The sequence below is a fragment of the Corvus brachyrhynchos genome, unplaced genomic scaffold (assembly GCF_000691975.1).
Source record: "Corvus brachyrhynchos isolate BGI_N302 unplaced genomic scaffold, ASM69197v1 scaffold70, whole genome shotgun sequence".
NCBI classification, from domain to species: domain Eukaryota; kingdom Metazoa; phylum Chordata; class Aves; order Passeriformes; family Corvidae; genus Corvus; species Corvus brachyrhynchos.
The window spans coordinates 10146529-10166644 of NW_008236217.1; the positions used below are offsets into that span (position 1 = coordinate 10146529).

General features: G+C 36.9%; 1 protein-coding gene across 1 annotated transcript in view; it reads right to left on the minus strand.

Annotated features, from left to right (window-relative positions):
* CRIM1 (cysteine rich transmembrane BMP regulator 1) overlaps nt 1-20116 on the minus strand; it is a 175382-nt gene continuing 155266 nt past the window's right edge. The window contains exons 10-17 of the mRNA XM_008643358.2: nt 19972-20093; nt 16171-16380; nt 12471-12686; nt 10561-10782; nt 5921-6115; nt 4807-4929; nt 3242-3429; nt 1-2824 (exon numbers count right to left, since the gene is read on the minus strand). Coding sequence (XP_008641580.2) covers nt 2648-2824; nt 3242-3429; nt 4807-4929; nt 5921-6115; nt 10561-10782; nt 12471-12686; nt 16171-16380; nt 19972-20093 — 1453 coding nt within the window. The 3' untranslated portion in view covers nt 1-2647. The remainder of the gene's footprint in view (nt 2825-3241; nt 3430-4806; nt 4930-5920; nt 6116-10560; nt 10783-12470; nt 12687-16170; nt 16381-19971; nt 20094-20116) is intronic.

Sequence of the window (20116 nt, forward strand, 5' to 3'; positions counted from 1 at the left end):
TCTATTTTTCAGAAAATTATATCTGCATTTCTCTTACAAGAGCACAACAGGAACCAAAGTAAAAGAGTGTAATGGATACAGCACATAGGATAAATCATATCTTTAAAATAATAATAATAAAATAATAATAATAAAAACATTTTACACCATGTCCTATATCCTGCTAATATTTTCAGAATATGGCCTTGATTGTAAAACAAAAGCAAGCATTTACAATTTCTGGATAAAGACTGCTTACTCTTATGCAAGGAATGGATGTTTTGTCTTGACAAAATCTCTGTAGTTACTGGACAGAAACATCTGTTTCATTATCAGATTGAGTACAAAACACTGGGGAGACTACATTTTTTCTTATTGGTGGTTGGAAACTGAAGTTACATAAGCAGAAAAAATGTTGACCCTTAATGATATACCTATTTTTTCTTTGATGCAAACAGCTAGAACACCTTTTTGATATTCTAAAACAAAAAAATTGTTAATCTTCAGATTAATAAATTAGGTCATTATAATAATAAATTAGGTTTTTTTTTCAGTTTTAAAGTTCAGCAATCTCTGACCAAGTATTTACAACAATACTTGAGAGTTCCTTTACAAAAAATACATTTTCTTTTCACATTAAGCATACTGGGTATCTGTGTCTCTTATGACAAGCATTTGTAAAAGAAAAAAGGCAATGCACAAATGGGTAATTAGTATAAAAGTGCCAAGACCTGTTTGGAAAGTTAACATTGTATTATACAGTCAGAGTTATAAATGAGGCAAGCTACAACAAACTTCCAGCTTAATGCAGACAATATTCCAGTAGTTGTTTCAAACAATTGTTTGAAAAAAAAAAAAAGAAAGAAAGAAAAACCCAACCAAAATCCAGGAGCTGATTGTGTTATTTTATGGAGTTGATTAGTGCTGCATGTATATTGTCATCAGTGTCTCTAGCCAATGCATTCATTAAAAAGCCTTTTTAAGGCTAAGCAGGAAAAGAAAAATAAGAAACACCCTGAAATGTAGCAAGTAGCAAGAGCAACGCTTACTGCTATAATTGTGCACGAACGGAACACACGCCAACACAAGAGTGCACACACACACACACACACACACACACAAACACTTTCAAATCAAATCAAATCAAATCCAAATCAAATCAAATCAAACTGTAGGTAGAATGAGATGCTCTTTTCTTGTCTTTCCTAAACTCACAAGCAATTAAGCATTGATATGGAATGCCTGTTATCTGTTTCTGCTCTGGGTAAAATCTCTCAGATAAAAATACATTCAACAAGAAAAAAAATAGAAAAAATATATACTGTATACATAGTATATTATATATACAGTATATATATGTATAGTGTATATACACATGCACGTATATATACATATGTATATCTACATGCATTTGTATATACTATATATACACAAACATACAAATACTTTTTGTTGTTTTTAGCATAATTATATTTACATAAATATTCCTATAATGCTAAAGTTTAAAGAAGCATGATCTCCTTTTTTTTCTGAGCTTCAAAAAAGGTGCTTGAGTAATATACAATTAAAATTAAGCAGCTTCCTAGCATGGAAGTAGTTTCTAAATCTGCATACCAGTAAATAAGAACATCAACAGGAAAAAAACAACAACCTTAAAACAGTCTCTTTTTTTACTCTCTTGTATGCAAGAGCTTTGTCCAACAAAAATATTTTTCCTTCTCCTGTATGAACAACCAGAGATTGATATAAAATAACAAAACAAAACCACAACAGACAAAACAAACAAAAGCCCCTGGAACTGCATGGTGTTCTTGACTTTTCCTTCCTTCCTTCTTTCCTTCCTTCCTTCCTCCTTCCCTTCAATACTGCTGTCAAAAGATCCAGTGCTCATATCAGGAATTACTTAGGCCTCAGTCATTTGCTAACTCTGCTGAAGTCTGGCTAATCTAGCCAATCAGCTTTGAAGAAAACAAAAATAAAAACAAAAAGCAGCACAAGGTATAATTTTATACATCCTTAATAAACCCACCCTTTATTTTCTGCTATAATCTTTTCCTTGCTATTTCATTAACTACTGCAGCTTCTCATCATATAGAAAAATATTTGCAGCTACACCACACCTGTGATGTGACAAATTCTGTTCTAGGAGTATATTACTGTAGCAACAGCTGGAAAAAAATAATCAGACCTTTTCATATTTTTTTTCACCTGGGGTTAGGCTTTTGCTGCAACAGATGTAATTTCAGAGCAACAAGGAAAACCACTATCCTGCTGCTCGGCAGGATATTTTCTTCTCCAGCCAAGCATGACCAGCTTTTCTTCTATGAAGCTTCCTTTTACCTCATTGCCTACCCCTAGGCCCTGATTCCCCCTCCCAAAAAACCTCTATAGCTATGTTACAAGCAAATACATCTTAACAAGTTTTAAAACTTTGGTTCTAAGAAAACACTTGGTCAGTTATCTCAAGGAAAAGTGGGAATGCTTTTTCTGGCACATTGCAGGAGTCAGAGCTCATCCCAGAAAGGTCTTAGAGCTGTACATGTAGTCACAAATCCAATACAATCCACTAAGCAAGTGCACAATTCTAGTTTTATTTTAATAGCAGACTGTCTCTCTTTCTCTATCTCTCTCTCTCTCTCTTTTAAATCCTTGGTAAGGGTGCAATTCTTCAAACTGTTTGATAGAAATTATCTGCCTGTAGGTTGTTCTGTTTCTGCATGCTGTAAAATCCACTGTATCTTGAATCTGGGTCTGCAATTCTTAGCATCCTCTGAGAACTGTCCACCTGGACCATGGTACCTTTCTTGCAGTCCACATATACCAGTTGATTGTTTAGGCAAGAAGGCTGTTAAAACAGAAAGGAAATATTAAGTAAATCATACAATTTTTGTATTCCACACATAATTCAAAAAGTCCTTTTGGTTCAAGTCCATAAGCACAAAACAAAATCAAACTGGCAATGAAAGAGTTTGGACTTTTGCTAAAGTTGGCTTATGCCAGACATAGTAACAGACCAACAGTCTCTTCAGAGTCACCATTTTTCATCTTCTGAAAGGAGCTCTGGTATTCTCATATCCCAGCTGGGCTGGTTTAACTGTTTTCTGGTAATTTAGCACCACACAAAGGCTTAACCTGGTTGCCCCAGATGTGCAGCAGCTTTTTCCCCAGCCTCTTTTAACAGCCTCTTTATTGCTTAACATTTTCCACAATGTTTTGTTCCCGGTTTCCTGAAAACAGGAAAGCGTGGAAATAGACATGGCACCTTTGTTGGAGCTTTGTAGCAGGACACTGGAATCCACTGCTTTTTCTGGTTGATGAACAGGAGGACGATGATCAGTAACAGCACTATCGTGATTGGGATTGTCACCAAGGCAACGGAGCTGACGGATGCATCTTCACTGGGGTGTGGCCCACTGCCACTCCGGTATTCTCCCTGGAGATGGCTCATGTCTGCAGGGCAAATGGGAGCATTTGTTAGTAATTATAAAGGGGCCTTGGCTGTAGGGAAGAATGTAATTATAAAAGTCTCAGTCGTACATCTTGTCACTCACATGAATTTGGACTTTCTCTCTTGCAATGTCACCTTATTTACATAAATTAGAACAACCGAAAGCTAGGATCTTGTAGAGGGACTGTATTAGCCAGGAAAAGGCCATCAAAAAGAGAGGAGATAGAAGGAAATCTGAAGCACAGTAATGACCAAGTCTGACAATAACCTCTTAACTCAGTTGCGTTTGCATGATCTTATCCTGTCACAACCAAATTCCCACTTGTAAAAAAAACCAGACTGTGCTTCCAGGCTGAGGAGAACTTGGAAATCTTAGGATGAAAGTAATGATTTCTTTTTTTACTTTTAAAAACTGGTAGGACAAGTACGATGTGTTCACTCTCTCAGCACTGTTCACTCTCACAGCACTCAGCCTGTGAAAGCAGACTGCTGGCAGTCTACGAGACTGTAGCAAGTTTGATGTGTAATTGCAAAGAATGGTAACTTTAAATGACACATACAAAATTCGCACACAGTTTGTAGTATGTGTTTATAATCCCCAGGCAGGATAGTTGCAAGCCAGCTACTAATGCCTGAGAAATGAAAATGCTGTAATTATAAAAGCGTAAGCTTAGAACTTTGTAAAGCAGTTACATTTCATGCATCCTTTCTACCAAGAATAGTGTGCTATGAGATCATTCTCAGATTAAAAAAACCATCCTCAGATTTAAAAAAATACATAATTGAGGTTGTTCTTCAATTAGAAAAGGTTAACAAAGACTGTAGCACAGAGTGTTTCCTCTATGCTGGAATAATATTACAGTGCAGTTTTAAATAAAAGATGCTTAGATAACTTTATTAGCTGTGTGTCACTATACCTGAGGTGGCATTTTGTCTAAGGTCTGACATTTGGCAATGATATGTTGAGCGGTGGTACAAGCTTTTTTATCTATTCATGAGACTGTCAAATGGATCAAATGAAGATCTATCAACTCCAATGGCCTGCTTTCTAGTTTTTGAATCAGAAAAGACACTGCAGAATCACTTTGGATTCATCATTTTGTCGTATTCTTAATTTTATAGAACTGCATCATACCAACACAGATGTTTCTTCTATGCAGAACATGGAGTGATAATGAGACCAAAATGTATAAATATAATTTAGTCAACTGACTCATCTTTACTCAAAGCAAAATGCATGTAAGAATTATGCACTGAAGAATATTCTCAGATAACCACCTTTTCGAAGCTAACGCTTTTCCTGAACAGGAAAAGTAGATGCATTATAACATGGGGAATAAACACAGTCCTAAATTATCCCAGTTTATGTCAGATCTGACCTCTGTGAATGTGGATTATATCATTTTCACTCGGTGTTGGCCAGTTTGGTACTTCTAGTTCAACATCTCCTCGATGATTTGTCTTCTCAATCGGGATGTTAGTGGGTTCAGGTACATACATCTCTGTGAAATGAGATAAATGTGTTTCACAAGTTACAGGCTGCTTAACTTCTCAGTGCTGCTCTGAGTTCAGGAAATACACTTGTCCATCTGCAGTGCTTTGTCCTTTAAATTCTTTTATAAGTTTCAGAATTTTCACCATTAGCCTGGGATTTTGTTTGGAAACTTATTCCATATTGTATATGGGATACATGTCTGTTGCCATTACCACGATCATAATGTGAATGGGATGAAGGACTGGTGTGGATAAACTTGCTTTTGAAAATACCATCTCAGAATACATACTTTACTACAGGCTTGCTCCTCTGTGATACTTAAGAAAAAAACCCCCCAAAAAATGAAGGGAAGGCTACGTCTTCCCAGCTGACAGTCCCTACTGGTTTCTTTGCTTTGCTTTTTTTTGTAATCCTCAAAGCAGGAGAATTGCAAGAGTGGGTACTGCTGAATCTCCCCAGTTGTCCTGTCAGAAGTAGTTATCAGCTGACTGAATAAGGTGAGCAAACTTCTGCAGAAGTGTATCAGGACTCACATTAAAAACCAGTTGCAATTCTTATACCCCTTTGCCCATAGCTAAGAAAATGTCACATTGCTTTTAAACCAAATTAAAGTGATAAATAAAGCAATGTGATATTTGAAAAGTAACCAAGAGACTCAGAAAAGACAGAAATGTTAATCACTGTGACATAATCTGCGAGATGTAAGGATGTTAATTTTCCCACTTCATTAACATATTTCCATAGCCTTGTGAAAGGACAAAATAGGGGCAAGCAAGTAGTTTTTCAGTTCACAGTTCTCAGAATAAGTGAAATTCAAACTATGTTTTTGCACAATATGCCTATCTGTTAAGAATATTAATTTTCCTGAAGTCTAAAAGTCTGTTGCCTTTGTGATACTATTCAAACGTGGACTGACATTCAAAACCCAATTAAAAAAAACTTATTATCGGCCCAAAGAAACCAGTATCACAATGAACTGGGTTGTCACATCACATTACCTGGACACATGGGACAGCAGCTTCCCTCTACATTGATGGGTTCAGCACAAGGCAGAGGTGGGCAGCTGACAGTGGAGCAGAGAGTCTGACCCTGCAGGCAGTAGCAGTGTGTGCAGCTGTCAATGTCCCAGCGTTCCTCATCTGCGTACGTTTCTCCACTGAAGTGGCAGACCACTTTCTTTGGAACTGTATCTTCTATGGAAGGAAAACAGTGCTGTGATCATGCAGGAACAGCCAATGACACACAAATCTGATTTCTTTCCTAAACACAAAAGTGAAACAATTGCCACAAAGAAATCCCAACTGTGATTAGAAGATCCTCTCTTCATCTTCCAGAAAATCTTTGTGGAAAAAAAAGTAGTTTCTGCTTCTTTATCAAGTACATAACTAGCCTGGGCTGCTTCTCCTCATTTTCTTAATGCAAGAGGCTAGAGGATGGATGATTGGGACATGAAAAGATGATATCAAAAGTGCTGTGAAAATTAAGAAAAATGAATTCTCTTTGACTGTTTGAGACTGCCAACTACTCATCCTCCTCCTTGTTTCCTAGTAAATCCTATTAAGCTAAAAAACCCCAAACTCCTAACTGTTAAATTTCTAACTAGCAAAGCTCAAGAATGATGACTTCTGTCTAGAACACTTAAAAAAGCAGATTAGGCAGGATGCCAAAAAGGATGAAGCAACTCTCAGGTGAAATAACTAGAAGTGCTTAGACTGCAACAATAAAACAGATTTGAAGGAGATTGATAATTCCCTGCAACTGCATCAATGGGAAACCCCAGGAAAAGAGCAATAACTAAACTCAGTACATTTTTTCATGGTTAATATTATATAAATTGGAAATCAGTGTGATCTTTCTGCCTAGGCATTCAATACACCACTTTTTAATGTTGCATCCCATGCAAGCCTTTTAGGTGGTCTGCAGTAAACCTATTTCACTGAGAAGGCAGTAATGAATAGCTTAGCCTAGGATGATTTTTGCTGCTGGAGCACTTTAAGGATAATCAAAATAAAACCACACAGCAGAAACTCCAAAAGCCAAGCAGCATCTCATTTTCATCTTAGTTTCCTGCTACCTTTGTTTCTTAGAGGCAAAAATTATTGTTGTGAAACCTGCTGATGACATGAGCTTGCACATTAAACATATGAATAAGAGAATGAAATCACAAATTTCTTAAATTTTCAGATAAATGCTGGTTTAACATTCACACAGATTACATCTTTAAGTATGCCAGTTAGACATATTTACCCTTTGTCACCCTTATTATATATTTTGGCCATCAGTAAAGCTTTTAATTAGTGACAACATAATAGAGTGACATAATTTGGAATAGCAAGGCTTGAAGTCAGCAGACCAGTCCAACAGATCTGGAGAGAGTAAATTCAAATACAAAAGAAGACCAGCAAGACGTACTATTGTGAAAACATTAATGGAATTATCTGAAAAGCGCAAATGGTTCCAGAGGTCCTTGGAATATCTCATGGCTTTCATAGGTCCCAGCCTCTCAAAGCAGATTTTGTAAGTACATGTGGTGTGGGCATGGGGAAGGAAGAGTGGGAGGAAAAGGTGGCTGCAAGCTGCAGAAAGGACATTAGGTTCTTCGCTAGATGATGTGCATACTGGCATATAGAGCCAGCAGAACCCTGTGTCAGTCAGGAAGGAGGTGTGACTGGGGACAGGACGAGGCACCCAGCCTGAGCACTCCTCTGCTGCTCGTTACCTATGCAGACCTAAAGCTGAGCACTCTTGGCCCATTCAGATTTGCTACCAAAATGCTATCTTGCTTCACTTAGGACACCTTCTTCAATTCATCAACTGGTTTGTCTGGAAAAGTCCTTTAACTTGCTCAGGCTTTTCCAAATCCGTGAAGAACACATCACGATTTAATACAGTAAATATTTTTTAGAAGAATGAACAAAGGTAAAATCACAAGTACAGCATTGTACCTTTAAACCTCAAAAGGAAATTTTTAAGTCCTAATGAAGTACTATCCTGTGAGTGTCTCCTGTTCTGGTGTTCATCTCTATGCAAGTATAAACAAGGATGAAGATGAAGGCCACAACACCAAAGGTGCTCAAGGACAGTGGAGAAAAGACAGACTTGCAGTAAGAAATCCATGTAAAAAACCACATTTCAGCGTCTAGCTCTATCTGCTTCTCTTGAATTTCTCCTAGCTGCACCAGAAAATCAGTCTCATCTGGTAAATGACTGGTAAACAAACAGTCATTGCTCTGTTTTCTTCAGAAGAGTAATCTTGCCTCTAATCAAATCGATATCCCTTTATGCTCTCTAAACTAGAAGGTTATCTTTCCAAATTAATCTTTATTTTCATGAGAAAGATGAATGTTGAACACATAGGATGAATTTGAAGATTCAAACAACAAAGCACCCAGGACTGTAAAATTTTGAATTTGAATCTATACAAACTGGATCCAGAAAGAAGCAGAACAAAATAATGCAGTGCTAAAATCCTGCATAATTTTTGAAATTCCAATAAATGAAGAAGGCCTATTTCCACAGAGTTTGCCTATGCCCAAGGAAGTGACGGAATCACCATCCCTAGAGGTATTTAAAAGATGTGTAGACACAGCATTTGGGGACATGATCTAGTGGTGGATTTGGCAGTGCAGGGTTAACAGTTGGACTCGTTGATCTTAGAGGTCTTTTCCAACCTAAATGATTCTATGATTCTAAACATTTTATCAAGTATTATGTGAAAATAGTAAGAAAGAATCTGTGCAAGGATATGCTTCACAGTCCTCAAAAATGAAGACTAAACCAGTAAGAACCAGAAAGATGAAAATTAAGTGCATGACATTATTCCTCTTACATGCAAGCGTATACACAGTTCATAGAAACCATAAAAGAAGTTAAGTTTCCATGAATTTCAGTTATTTAAACCACAAAACTTTCTGACTACATAGGACAACATGGATTAGTAAAATGTAGCCTCACTGAAAATCTTTATATCTGAGTGTTAATTAAAATCTGGCTTCTGTATTTTGGATTGCTGAGCAGCTGCTACCAAAAAAAAAATCATTAAGCTTTCATATCTCATACATTTAAGTATTTGCAATATTATACAATTATATAGGATTCAAAGTAAATTAATTAAAGCCATGCCTACATGCTGTGTGTGTATATTTGCAAACCTGACATGCAAGATGTAGGCAACAAGGTTTTAAAGGTTTCATTTTTGTAGCTCATTGCACAAGTCCCTGTGGTGCATCCCCTCCTCATCTACAGAATTCTCCAGTACAGTACTAAAGCTCATGTTCCGACTCTGCTGGTTTGATTGCCCAACTTTTCACTCACCCGATATTTTTTTTAACATTAAAATGTTTTCTGGATTAAAATTACTGTACAGTTCAAAGTCACTGGAAGAAAAGCCTGCAGAAAGACAGCTGTCAAAGAAATTTTAAATTCTCCCCATTTTGTACACGACCCATGAGAAGAAATAATAATAGGATAACATTGTACTTTCCCCCCTCAAAATGTCCTCATCAGGAATCTAGGTAGGGTTCCAAAGGCAACTGAAGCTTGAATAGTTTGTAACTTTTCCAGGCACTCTTTCATAGAACTCCTTGTACATCATATAAAACTGTATCACCTGTTATTAATGCTACTCTATCTGTAATGATTTAAAGATTTCAAGAGTTGTATCAATGTCTGAACACACTTCACAATCTTTCTGATGAAGACCTGCTTTGTTTATAGATTGGCAAGTTGACTCACATGTTCAATTAAATATTTAAAGCCCATCAATTTTATTATACTCTTTTTTACTGTTCTTTTCTACTGTATCTCTTTTCTACTGCTTTTGCAAATGAAGGTAAGTAAGCTTTGAGTGCTTTCCAACAATGCTACAAAGACTTAAATTCAGTAAATACATTATACGATTTTTGTCTATCAGCAGCTTCCATTCTACAGCCTTTGTACTTATTCTGAACTCACAAAAAAGTCATCTGTACATAAATACTCCAACACAGAACGGAAAAGTGATCGGTAATCTCAAATTTTGCTACTTTAAACATGCCTGGCAATTTTCACTGCCTACAGCATCCACCATTTACTTCAGCTCCAAATTCAACACCTGTGCATGGCCCTAATTCTTTATGCATTTTCAGTACTTAAAAAAATATATATATTTTCCCTATTTATATCTCAAAGATATTATCATTAATGAAATTCCATTTTTCCTGTATTTTAATTTAGATGCCTTATTAACAGTTCTCCATTCTGTGAAATTTCAGAATGTTTCAGCTCATCTTCTGCAGTCATAATTAATGTTTTCCTCACATTATCACATAAATCTTGACATAACATATGTGTTACCTGGCAGATCTTCCTTTAAATACAGTAATTTTTTTGTAATGTCTTCATCTAATAAGGTATCTTACCAAGATTCCAGAAGGATGGCCTCTGGAGTTTGTAGGCAAATTACATGTATATCTCTATGTGTTTCTACCTAAAAAACCACAAATCATGATCCTCAAAGCCCCCTATGCAGATTTCACTCTCCAATTCCACTGGTGGCATAGACTGCATCTCACTAAACAGGGAAAGCATTTCAGTTTGGAAACAAAACTTCTGTCTTATTCCCAAGAAGGGAACAGCAAGTTAACAACTATTTTCTCACCAATACAGTAAGGACAACACTGTCCCTTTCTCAAAACAGGTCTCTCACAGGATACCGGTGGGCAAGACTCAGAGTAGCATCTAATCACACCATCCATGCAAATGCAGCTAGTGCAGACATTGGGCTTCCAGGACTCAGCTGTCAGAAAAATATCTCCTTCATCGTTTTTGCAATAACTGGGCATGCTGTCATTGCTTGATGGGGAGGGCTGAAGAGATCCATCTGTAAATATAAACAGATTAGGTTATTTAACTGACAGTGGGTAACTTCTCTCATAGCTCCTTAACAGAGGGTTCACTCTTGAAGAACACACTGGAATTGTTACACAATGGCTCATTATTTCAGAAGAACTAGAAGGACAGAGCCTCATGCCTCTTCAGTCCTTACATGGGATGAAGATCTCATGACAGGCTCTAGCATAATGCTTATTTAGACCTTTATTGAGTTTACTAAAAAAAAAGGAAAAAAAAGAAAAAGAAAGCAAGAAAAAATAAGCGAAAAAAAAAGAAATAAAGCAACTTGGAAAAAGGACAGCAAAATGAAAAACAATCACCATTAGAAGCAGCCCCTCCAAAAGTGACTCTGAATGCTCTGAATTGCATGGTATATAGGAATTCATCTCAAACAGGAGAGATTAAATTTTAAATCTAAAACCTGAATCCCAGCTTCTCCTCTGTCAGCCCAAGTCTTGAATGATGCAAAGTGAAAAGCTATTATGCTGCTGTTGCCTTCACTGGTGGACTTAGATGAGCTAATTATAAGCTGTTGAGAAACTAAAGGAACTTGATCGTGCTTCAGCCTGATGCCAATGGTTTGCTTTAATTTTCATGCCTGTCCATGGGGGAGACATATTCCTGCAATGAAGCTGTACCTTAACAGACACTATGGGTCAATGAAAGGACTGTATGTGCAGAGAAAATAATACACAAAGGAGAAGAAAAGAAAGGATTCGTAAGAGCACTGAGATCGGGTTCTCAATCTAACTGCATTAAGCTATGAGACTAAGCTTATTATACAGCCACTGAGGAAAGATCAGCTCTTCCAAAACCATATTTTGAAGTAAGCAAATGTTCATTATTAATACTGAAAAATATGTAGTCAGGAGAACTGGCTACCTTGTTTACTGAAAATATTGTGTCAGAAAAAAAGCCCCACACCCAAACAAATACCCTGTCGCAAAACCTAATGGCAAAACCTAACTTCTGTTTTTTCCTAAAGTAAAACTTTTAATTTTGGTTTTAATAAAGACTTATTTTCTTACTGACTTTGTACTAAATTTCCACTGCAATAAACTCCCCCCTTTACTAAGTAAAATAGGAATTTATATTCATTTATAATTGAGTATCTTTCCTTGGGGGAAAGCAAATCCTGTTATCTTCTTGACACTGCTTTGATATCACTCAGCTACTTTCAAATCACTCTCAGAATGATACCATGTGAAGGTAAAAGCAAACAGAAGTATTTTTGAGACCAAATCCCAAACAGACAAGATAGTAATAAAAAGGTTCATAGAAACCAAAGCATGTAGAAAGAAAAGAAACAAGCCTGTATGTACCTAAAACTTTGACTGCTTTCAACATTTCTCTAATCCTGCATGTCTCCATAAATAAGTACATATTTCATAAACCTTCCAAGGATTCTGGTTCTCACACAACCCCTACATTATTAGATTGCCTTCAAAGATTTTCAAAGTTCAGGGCCACAACTCGTCTTTGCACATAAAATCTCTCTTGCACACAAGTCGAGTTCTGCATTTGAATTAGAGGACTGCAGGCTGTCATTCCCAACTGCTGAAGAACAAAGGCACCACAACAACCACCGGAGCACCCACTGAAGCATTCTCATACTGAAAGCTCAGACATCCTCAGATCAAGGAAGGGTTCTGATGAAAGCTGGATGTCAGCACATACCTGGGCACTGTGGACAGCAGGAGTCCTGTGTGCGGGTGGGGTTTTGACAAAGAAGAGGTGGACAGACTTCAGTCTCACACAGGACACGTCCAGTGTGGCATGTGCATTGTGTGCAAGAATCAATGTTCCACGTCTCTCCTTCTACGAAGTATTCCCCACCAGGAGCATGACAGATTGATGGACTAGTGAGCTCTGGCTTTTGCACGATTATTTCATCTGGGAAAAACAGAATTGGAAGACAGGCAAAATAAACTGTGAAACTTATAACTAACAACTGTACACAAGATGAAGAATTTCTGTTATTATTGAAAATACATATATATATTATTCTTAATGAAGCTCTTTTGACTTTATAGCACCTGCATCTCATGAAAAATGGAAAATATATAAACAAGAAACAATTTGAGAATCAGTCTGAATAAAGACTAGTTAATATAAATCAGAGATAACTTCAAGTATTCTTGGCATTTCAGAAAAAAATCAAACTAACCTGTGATTTTCTGAAAAATTCTAATGATCAGACAGTTTCTTAACTGCTAAATATAAACTGCAGCTACAATTCCTGACAGGATGGATAAGTAAGCTTCTCCTCTGGGATTTAGGAAGTCCAGGTACAAGTTAATTTTCTCAACAGGTATGTGTCTATATCATCTGTGTTGTTTGATGTTACATTAAAAAACCAATGAAACAAGCCCCCTCAAAACCCTAAAGAAACAAATCCCAACCCACCAGAAAAGAAAAAGCAAAACACAGAATCCCTCCTCCAGCCCCCTAAAAACATATAAACATTTAACATCAGTGGAAGTACTTCAACACTGTTCCATTAAAAAAAAAAATCTGCCATCTTTGAAAAAAAACTGGATCCAAAGAAATGCCACAGTGTGTAGGCTCATTCTTCCAGTAATTGCATCTCACCAAATGAACCATACTTTCTTTTCAAACAATTAATTACATCACCTCTGCAGCCCTGGCTAAAAGATTCACCCCAGCAGTTTAGAAAACAAGTTTGACCTCTTTCATATTAAGGAAGGAACTGAACCTGTTTCCCTTGTTCAGCATGAGTGTCCTCCAGCCTCTGGGGTATTAAAAAAAATGGGGAAACTCTTCACCTCTTGGTGTTTGGTACCTTGAGTGTTTAAGCACTTACCATCAAGAAAAGGTTATGCCACCCTCCTCAGCCTGCTTAAAATCCTTTGAAGCCTGTCCCACACTAGGGGCAATGTGGGCAATAATAGTTGCCTGCTTACCATGCTGGTTGTTTTCTACCTAGAGAGAGTCCACCAGCTTTCTCCATGCACTATGCAAAGATACCAAGATGTCTCATACAGCATGTTTTATTCAGCTTCAGAAGCCATGAGTTTGAAAGCTACGAGCTATAAAGTGAAGCTTCAGGCTTATAAGTGATGTCCTTTGCCCTGAATTCAACCCATTTAACATTAGACAGCTAAGTTAGGTGCCTCTGTTAAGAACCAAACTGCCTCAGTTTTTCCTATGCTATGAATGGAGGAGAACTAGACTGCCTGCTAACTATGCTACATGTCTAAACCACTTTTGGAAGGTGCCTCTCTCCTACTTCATTATAATGATGCCTAATATGAACATCATCCTAACCCAAATATCTCGGTTAAGGGGAGGAAAATTAAGTGTACAGCAGCTCCTCTAGTCATTTAGGCAGGGCAAGGCTCTCAAAGTGCTTATGGCTTCTCTTCGTGCTCCTAGCACTGGTGTTCCTGTCTGGAGAACGGCGTTTGTGCCCTTTGCTCAAGGACACTGCCACATAGAAGAACCACCACTCATTTGTTTTCATTTCTGGAGAATGATCAGTAGAACTCAAGGAGGCTTACTCTGGCTGATCTTACTCTATTCACAAAGTACCTGTGCTTTTCTTTCAGGGAATTATTTTCTCTTTCACTGATTTGCTTATGCTATGCTTTTCCAGTTGCTTACACTTATGAAGCACATATGTGATTCTGCATTTACCTGAAATGAGATTGCAAGTCTGCTGCCTTGTCACTGTTAGATTTTTATTTCAGCTGGAACACTATATCTATCACATTATGCAATGGCATCCTAACTCACCATGGAAAAGGCAATACTGATTTTTTTCTGGAAATTTTCTGAGCCATCTCCTTTGCATTTAGGTCTCTGCAAAGTCACAGGCCTGTTTTGCTACAGCTCGTTACTATTCCTGATCAAAAAAGCATAACCAGATAGTACTGCTGTATATATTGCCTACTGCATCATTGACAATGATGTATCTCTGCAACTGAAGTGCTACAAATGTGCAACTCCTCTATACCTGAACAAGCAACTGGTCAAACAAATACACACTTTCTGAATAGCATGGTTCTGCAGAACACTAACAATTCGTGCTTTCTAAACCTGAAAGGAAACCTGGAGATTTCCACAAGCATTGTGATGATCCATATAAACCTTTTAATATATAGAAATAGGGTTATAAGGAACATTTTAGCATTCAAAAATTCACGAGTATGCTGACAGTAGAACGAAGTCCGGGATGACTCTTGGGGACCTAACAACAGAATTGCTGGAATTGGAACAACCACCACACATTGTAAATGTTGAATCTTGTTTGTTTATCTAAGGCAAGACTGACATGTTATCCTGCCCCCATCCACATGACATATTCCATCCCCTACAATACTACACAAATCATTGTGGAAAGGCCGAAACAGAGATAGACCCTTTGGAATATTGCATCTTTTTGGGGACTTATGTTTTTCCAGTTACTACAAGGTGTGACCGGATTGGAGATCACTCTGTGTCTAAGCAATCTAAAGAGATCGGTTATCTTAGGTCACAGGGAGGATGTAGCACCCTTCTCTGTCACTTTCAGAAAGAGGATCTGGCTGCTTATTTTGCCCCTAGGATTTCCTGTTCTTTAGAAAGAATTTGAAACAGTTCATAATTGCTTATATCCTGCTAGTACTGTCTTACTGTTCTGCTATTTATAGACGTTTCATGAGCCTCATTGTTCTTACTCCTAACATGAGTTCCAATAAAGTCATAGACAATATCACTGTATTACAAATTAATCTACTTAGCACATGAAATACTGTAGGAATAATTCTGAAAACAGAGGGCATTAATCTTACACTCCACCCATACTTTTTCGTAGATGTTTTTCATATTAACACTTGTTAAAATTATATTGGAATGCAACATGAACTGTACTTGGCATTCCCACTGAAAGTATTAAAGTAATCTACTGCTGGTGGCATAGGAGCTTTCCCTCAGAACACAGAATCATAATGTTCGATTACTTAAGACATCTGTTTGTGTACATCTTTGAGGGGTTGTAAAACATACATCAGGAGATACATTTTAATAAAACTCCACTTTAAAATCAGAAAATGAAAATATAATGGCTTATTACAATACTTGCTCTTATAGGTAACAGACTAGAAACTTTTACTTACTTTTACTACTTTAAAGATTCCAGTGTGTCAAAGATTAACATGTTAGGACCCACAACATGCATATGTTTTAAATATTTAAGTTCCCATTTTCCACAGCTGAGAACTTAATGACAGCAACTCACCACGTTACATTTGGGCACAGAAACCTTCATCTATGCCTGCTACTGAAGTATGCATGAGATTATTTTCATGTATTAAGAAACAGAACACGAGAAAAATGAAACTCAATTCCAGAGCATGTAGAAGAAATCATGCGTTACCTGGACACGATGGACAACACTGCCCTGGATGTATGGTGGGGTTACCACAATTGGGAACAGGGCAGGTGATCAAGGCACACATTTCCCGTCCATTATGACAGTAACATTCCCTGCAGCCATCGTGCCAGCTCTCCTCATTCTCATGCCGGCGCCCATCCATGGACAGGCAAGAGCCTGTTTTAATGGGAGGCATAAGAGAAGCTGTTGCCTCTGCAAAAAATCACAGAAAAATGAGGTGTCCTGATAAGCATCTGTTGCTGAGGAAGAAATACCAACTTCGTGTCTGGATTGCATTTATTTTTAAAGCACATATAAAGCCAAGTGAATAACAGTTCTTTCATTTACACTTAGAAATAAAGTAACAACACACAGGAAACAACTAGAAGGTATACTGAAGGCACACTAGGATGTAGTAGAACGTATTTCCTTGGAAAATAGAATCACTTCCTTCTGTTGAACCTATACTTTTTTTAATCAACCAGAAATGCAGTAGCATCTAAATAATGTAAGAAAAAAGGAGAAATGCAATGGAGGGAAATAGCAGAAAGCTTGAAGCATATTTAAAATGAAATACTTAAATACCATAGCACATTAGATTATCTATAATGTATCTGATAGCAAGTAGAATATAAAAACATTTAAATAAGCTATGGATGGTCTTACGAATAATAAAAAATTGCAATCAGGTGCTAACAGGGTAATGGTAGATACTGGAAATATTACATAAAGTACTTCCTGTGAGAAATTATTTGTTTACATTACTATGAAAAATGAGACATTTGGAAGAGAATTACGGGAATTTCATCCCTCATTTCTTTTAGCTTTTACTGAGAGGAGAATACAGTAGCTTAGACTGTGGCATTACTTGCACTCTGTCACCACAAACAAGCAGTTGGTCTAGAGAGGATAAAGTTTCATTTGTATCTTGAGGGGTATTTAAGTGCTGCAGGATTCAGCCTCAATATATTCTTTGTTAATCAGCAGAGTGAATTTAGAGCCAAACACTCCCTCATCCACATCACTATTATGATGAAGGATGTAGGATCAGTTTGTCAGTGAAGTGACTCCTTTTCAGTGGTATGTCAACCATATTCTGCTGACACACACACACACACACATATAAGGTTATTTGTACTAAGATCTTAATTTCATTTACTTTTGGAAAAGGATCATGTAAGAGAAGTAGTAATGTTTACATGTAATTTTAGTAAGTGTTCAGGTTTTTTTTGCTTGTTAGTTTTTTGGTTGGTTGAGGTGTGGTTTTTTGGGTTTTTTTTGCACACTAGCATGTAGGTCAGCACTTCTTCAGCTGTGGCAGATCTATCAAAGATGATCTCACAAGCAGATGGTACAAGCTAGTTTGAGGCACATTATCAGAATAGAAAGTCAATACACAGAAGTTACATTAGTATACCATTCTGTGAACTAAACAGAAATGCTGCTTAAGGATAAAATACTTCTTAGAACAGACTTCATCCTATTGCATGAACAGAAATACTAAGAAAAAAACTTCAGTTACTACACTTTCATACTTTAGTATGAGAATATTTAAATTATGATGTGAATTAATGTCACTGAAATACTGCTCTATATTAAAATGATTATTGACACTCAGAAATCCTATAGAGTAAGACTCCATTTATTTAGGAAGGGAAAAGGGTATCTGAAGCAATCAGACTTTTTTTCCTGAAATATTCTGAAGTACACTCCAAAATTTGGAGAAACATACATAGGCAGCTATCCAAAATTAAGTTCACAAACTGAGATTGTAATTAAAAATTGAAAAGTGAAAACAGTAAGTACAAAGCTAATACTTGAAAAAATCTGATGTGTAAATACAAAATGGGAGTAACTGGCTAACTAGAGGTATGGTTGAAACGATCTGAGATGCAGTAGTTCACAAGGAAAAGAAGTCTATAATGTGATACCACTGCAAAAAAGGCAAGTTCAATATAAGATACAAGTACAGGAGCACTGTAAATTTAAATACAGCACTACTACCTCTGCTAGTCTGAAGATTTTACTATGGCTAAAGTACAATATCAAATTTTTGAACAGTGATGAGAAATCACAGTAAGTGGGTTTGTTTGACTTAGAAACCCATTTCCTGCCCAAAAAAATGTTTATTAGTCTCCAGTTGCAACCCCTTGAATATTGCAAGAATTCTAAAGGGAATGGGGCTCAGCTGCTACATACATCTGCTAAGCTCAGGACAAGAAGTAACCAGTTCAATGTGTATAAAGGGAGACAGAAATTTTGGAAAATTCATTTTTAAATGTCATATGTTTCTAACCACAGGTAAACACTATTTTAGAAAGGTTTGGTTTTTTCTCTTTCTGTTTTGTTCTGGTTTTTTATGTCTTTTGAAAGTGGAGATTCTTAATAAATTAAATTTTAGACAAACATCTGTCAAGGATTATCCAGATACACTCTATTCTATGCAAGAGCAAAGAAGTGGACTCAGTTTTTCAGAGTACTACTCCAGCCTGTGCTTCTATGGTTCTACATCTATTAATCCTAGCATAAGCTATTTCTGGCAGAAACAATTTAGAAAGTGGAGCTAATTCACAGGCAGAGGATTTACCCATCCCTTCCTCTTAGTTAGGGATTCTGGGTCAAAATTTTAACAAGGACTCACATTTTCCCCATAACATACTGGTGATTGTTCTAATCATTCTTTGACAAACTGCTAATGAAGTGATGTTGAAGTGATATGCTCATGGCTTGGTGTCTTTGTGATCATGACAACAATAAAGACTACTTAGAGAGGGATCAAGTTAATTTCACTAAATAATTGTGCATGTTTTAAATTCCATACTTGTTAGGGTGAACACTTAAAAGTGTGCATACACGTAATTAGTGACCAAAGTTTATAGTCTGGGAGGCAATTATGGTACATCTAAGGGAACACTTGGCATATATTTAGTCACAGCATTATGACAATCAGGAAAAGTGTTCTGATTGTGAACATGGAGACAAATGACAAGCTGAGTGATAAGAATTAACTCCATGGGACACCATTCAACATCTACCCTTTCTTATTTAATATTTAGAATTTTAATTTCTAGTAAAAGTCATATATTGCAGCTTATGTCAATGAAACACATGGAGATGAGCAATGAAGGAAGTCTGATACCCAGAGTAATACAAAACACAATTTGAAAATATCATAAAAACGAGACATGCTAAAAGCAGCACAAGTATAAGGCAGACAACAAGTGAACATCTGATCTCAATATCCACCTTGAACGTGGTGGTTACACGTTTGGCATGTGGCATGTGTGAATTTTTTAGCTTAAGAATACCAAGACCTTTCTCCTGGGTAACTGTTCTCTCTACTCATTGTTCATTAAGATTGCCTGAAAAGCATCCAAGAAACAGCACTCCAATTTTAGGTGATATACTGGACATCTAACAAATCCAACACTCGTTTGTAAAGAAAAGACAATGGTGAAGAAGCCAAGGTGAACATTACTACTGAAAAAAATACCCTCAACTAGCTTATTATTAGTAGTTGCTTATTAAGAGGCTGATACCATTTTTATTAATGATAACAAACTTTTTGTGCCTTTGTAGTGGGAGATGAAAGCAGAGCTGAAGCTTTCTGTTGAAGCAAAGATGAACAGATAACAATCACCACCAAAACAATACATTCCTCTGAGCAATGTTGAACCAACTCCTCCCCAGTTACCATATTTTTAATTTGTAAGTATTCTGTGCAGTATTGCTTTTCTTTTACTCTGGTTTCCACCTGCTTTGAAAACAAGTTGTAGTTAGAGGTGGTAATGCACCGGCACATACCTCTGCACTTGCAGATAACACAGCCATGACTGTTCTGCTGGAAGCCCAATGGACAGATTTTACCACAAGGTAGGTTGGGGCACTTCTTACACCGACAGATTTCACAGCCATGCTTGTTCTTCCTAGATGACCAAAATAATTTGTA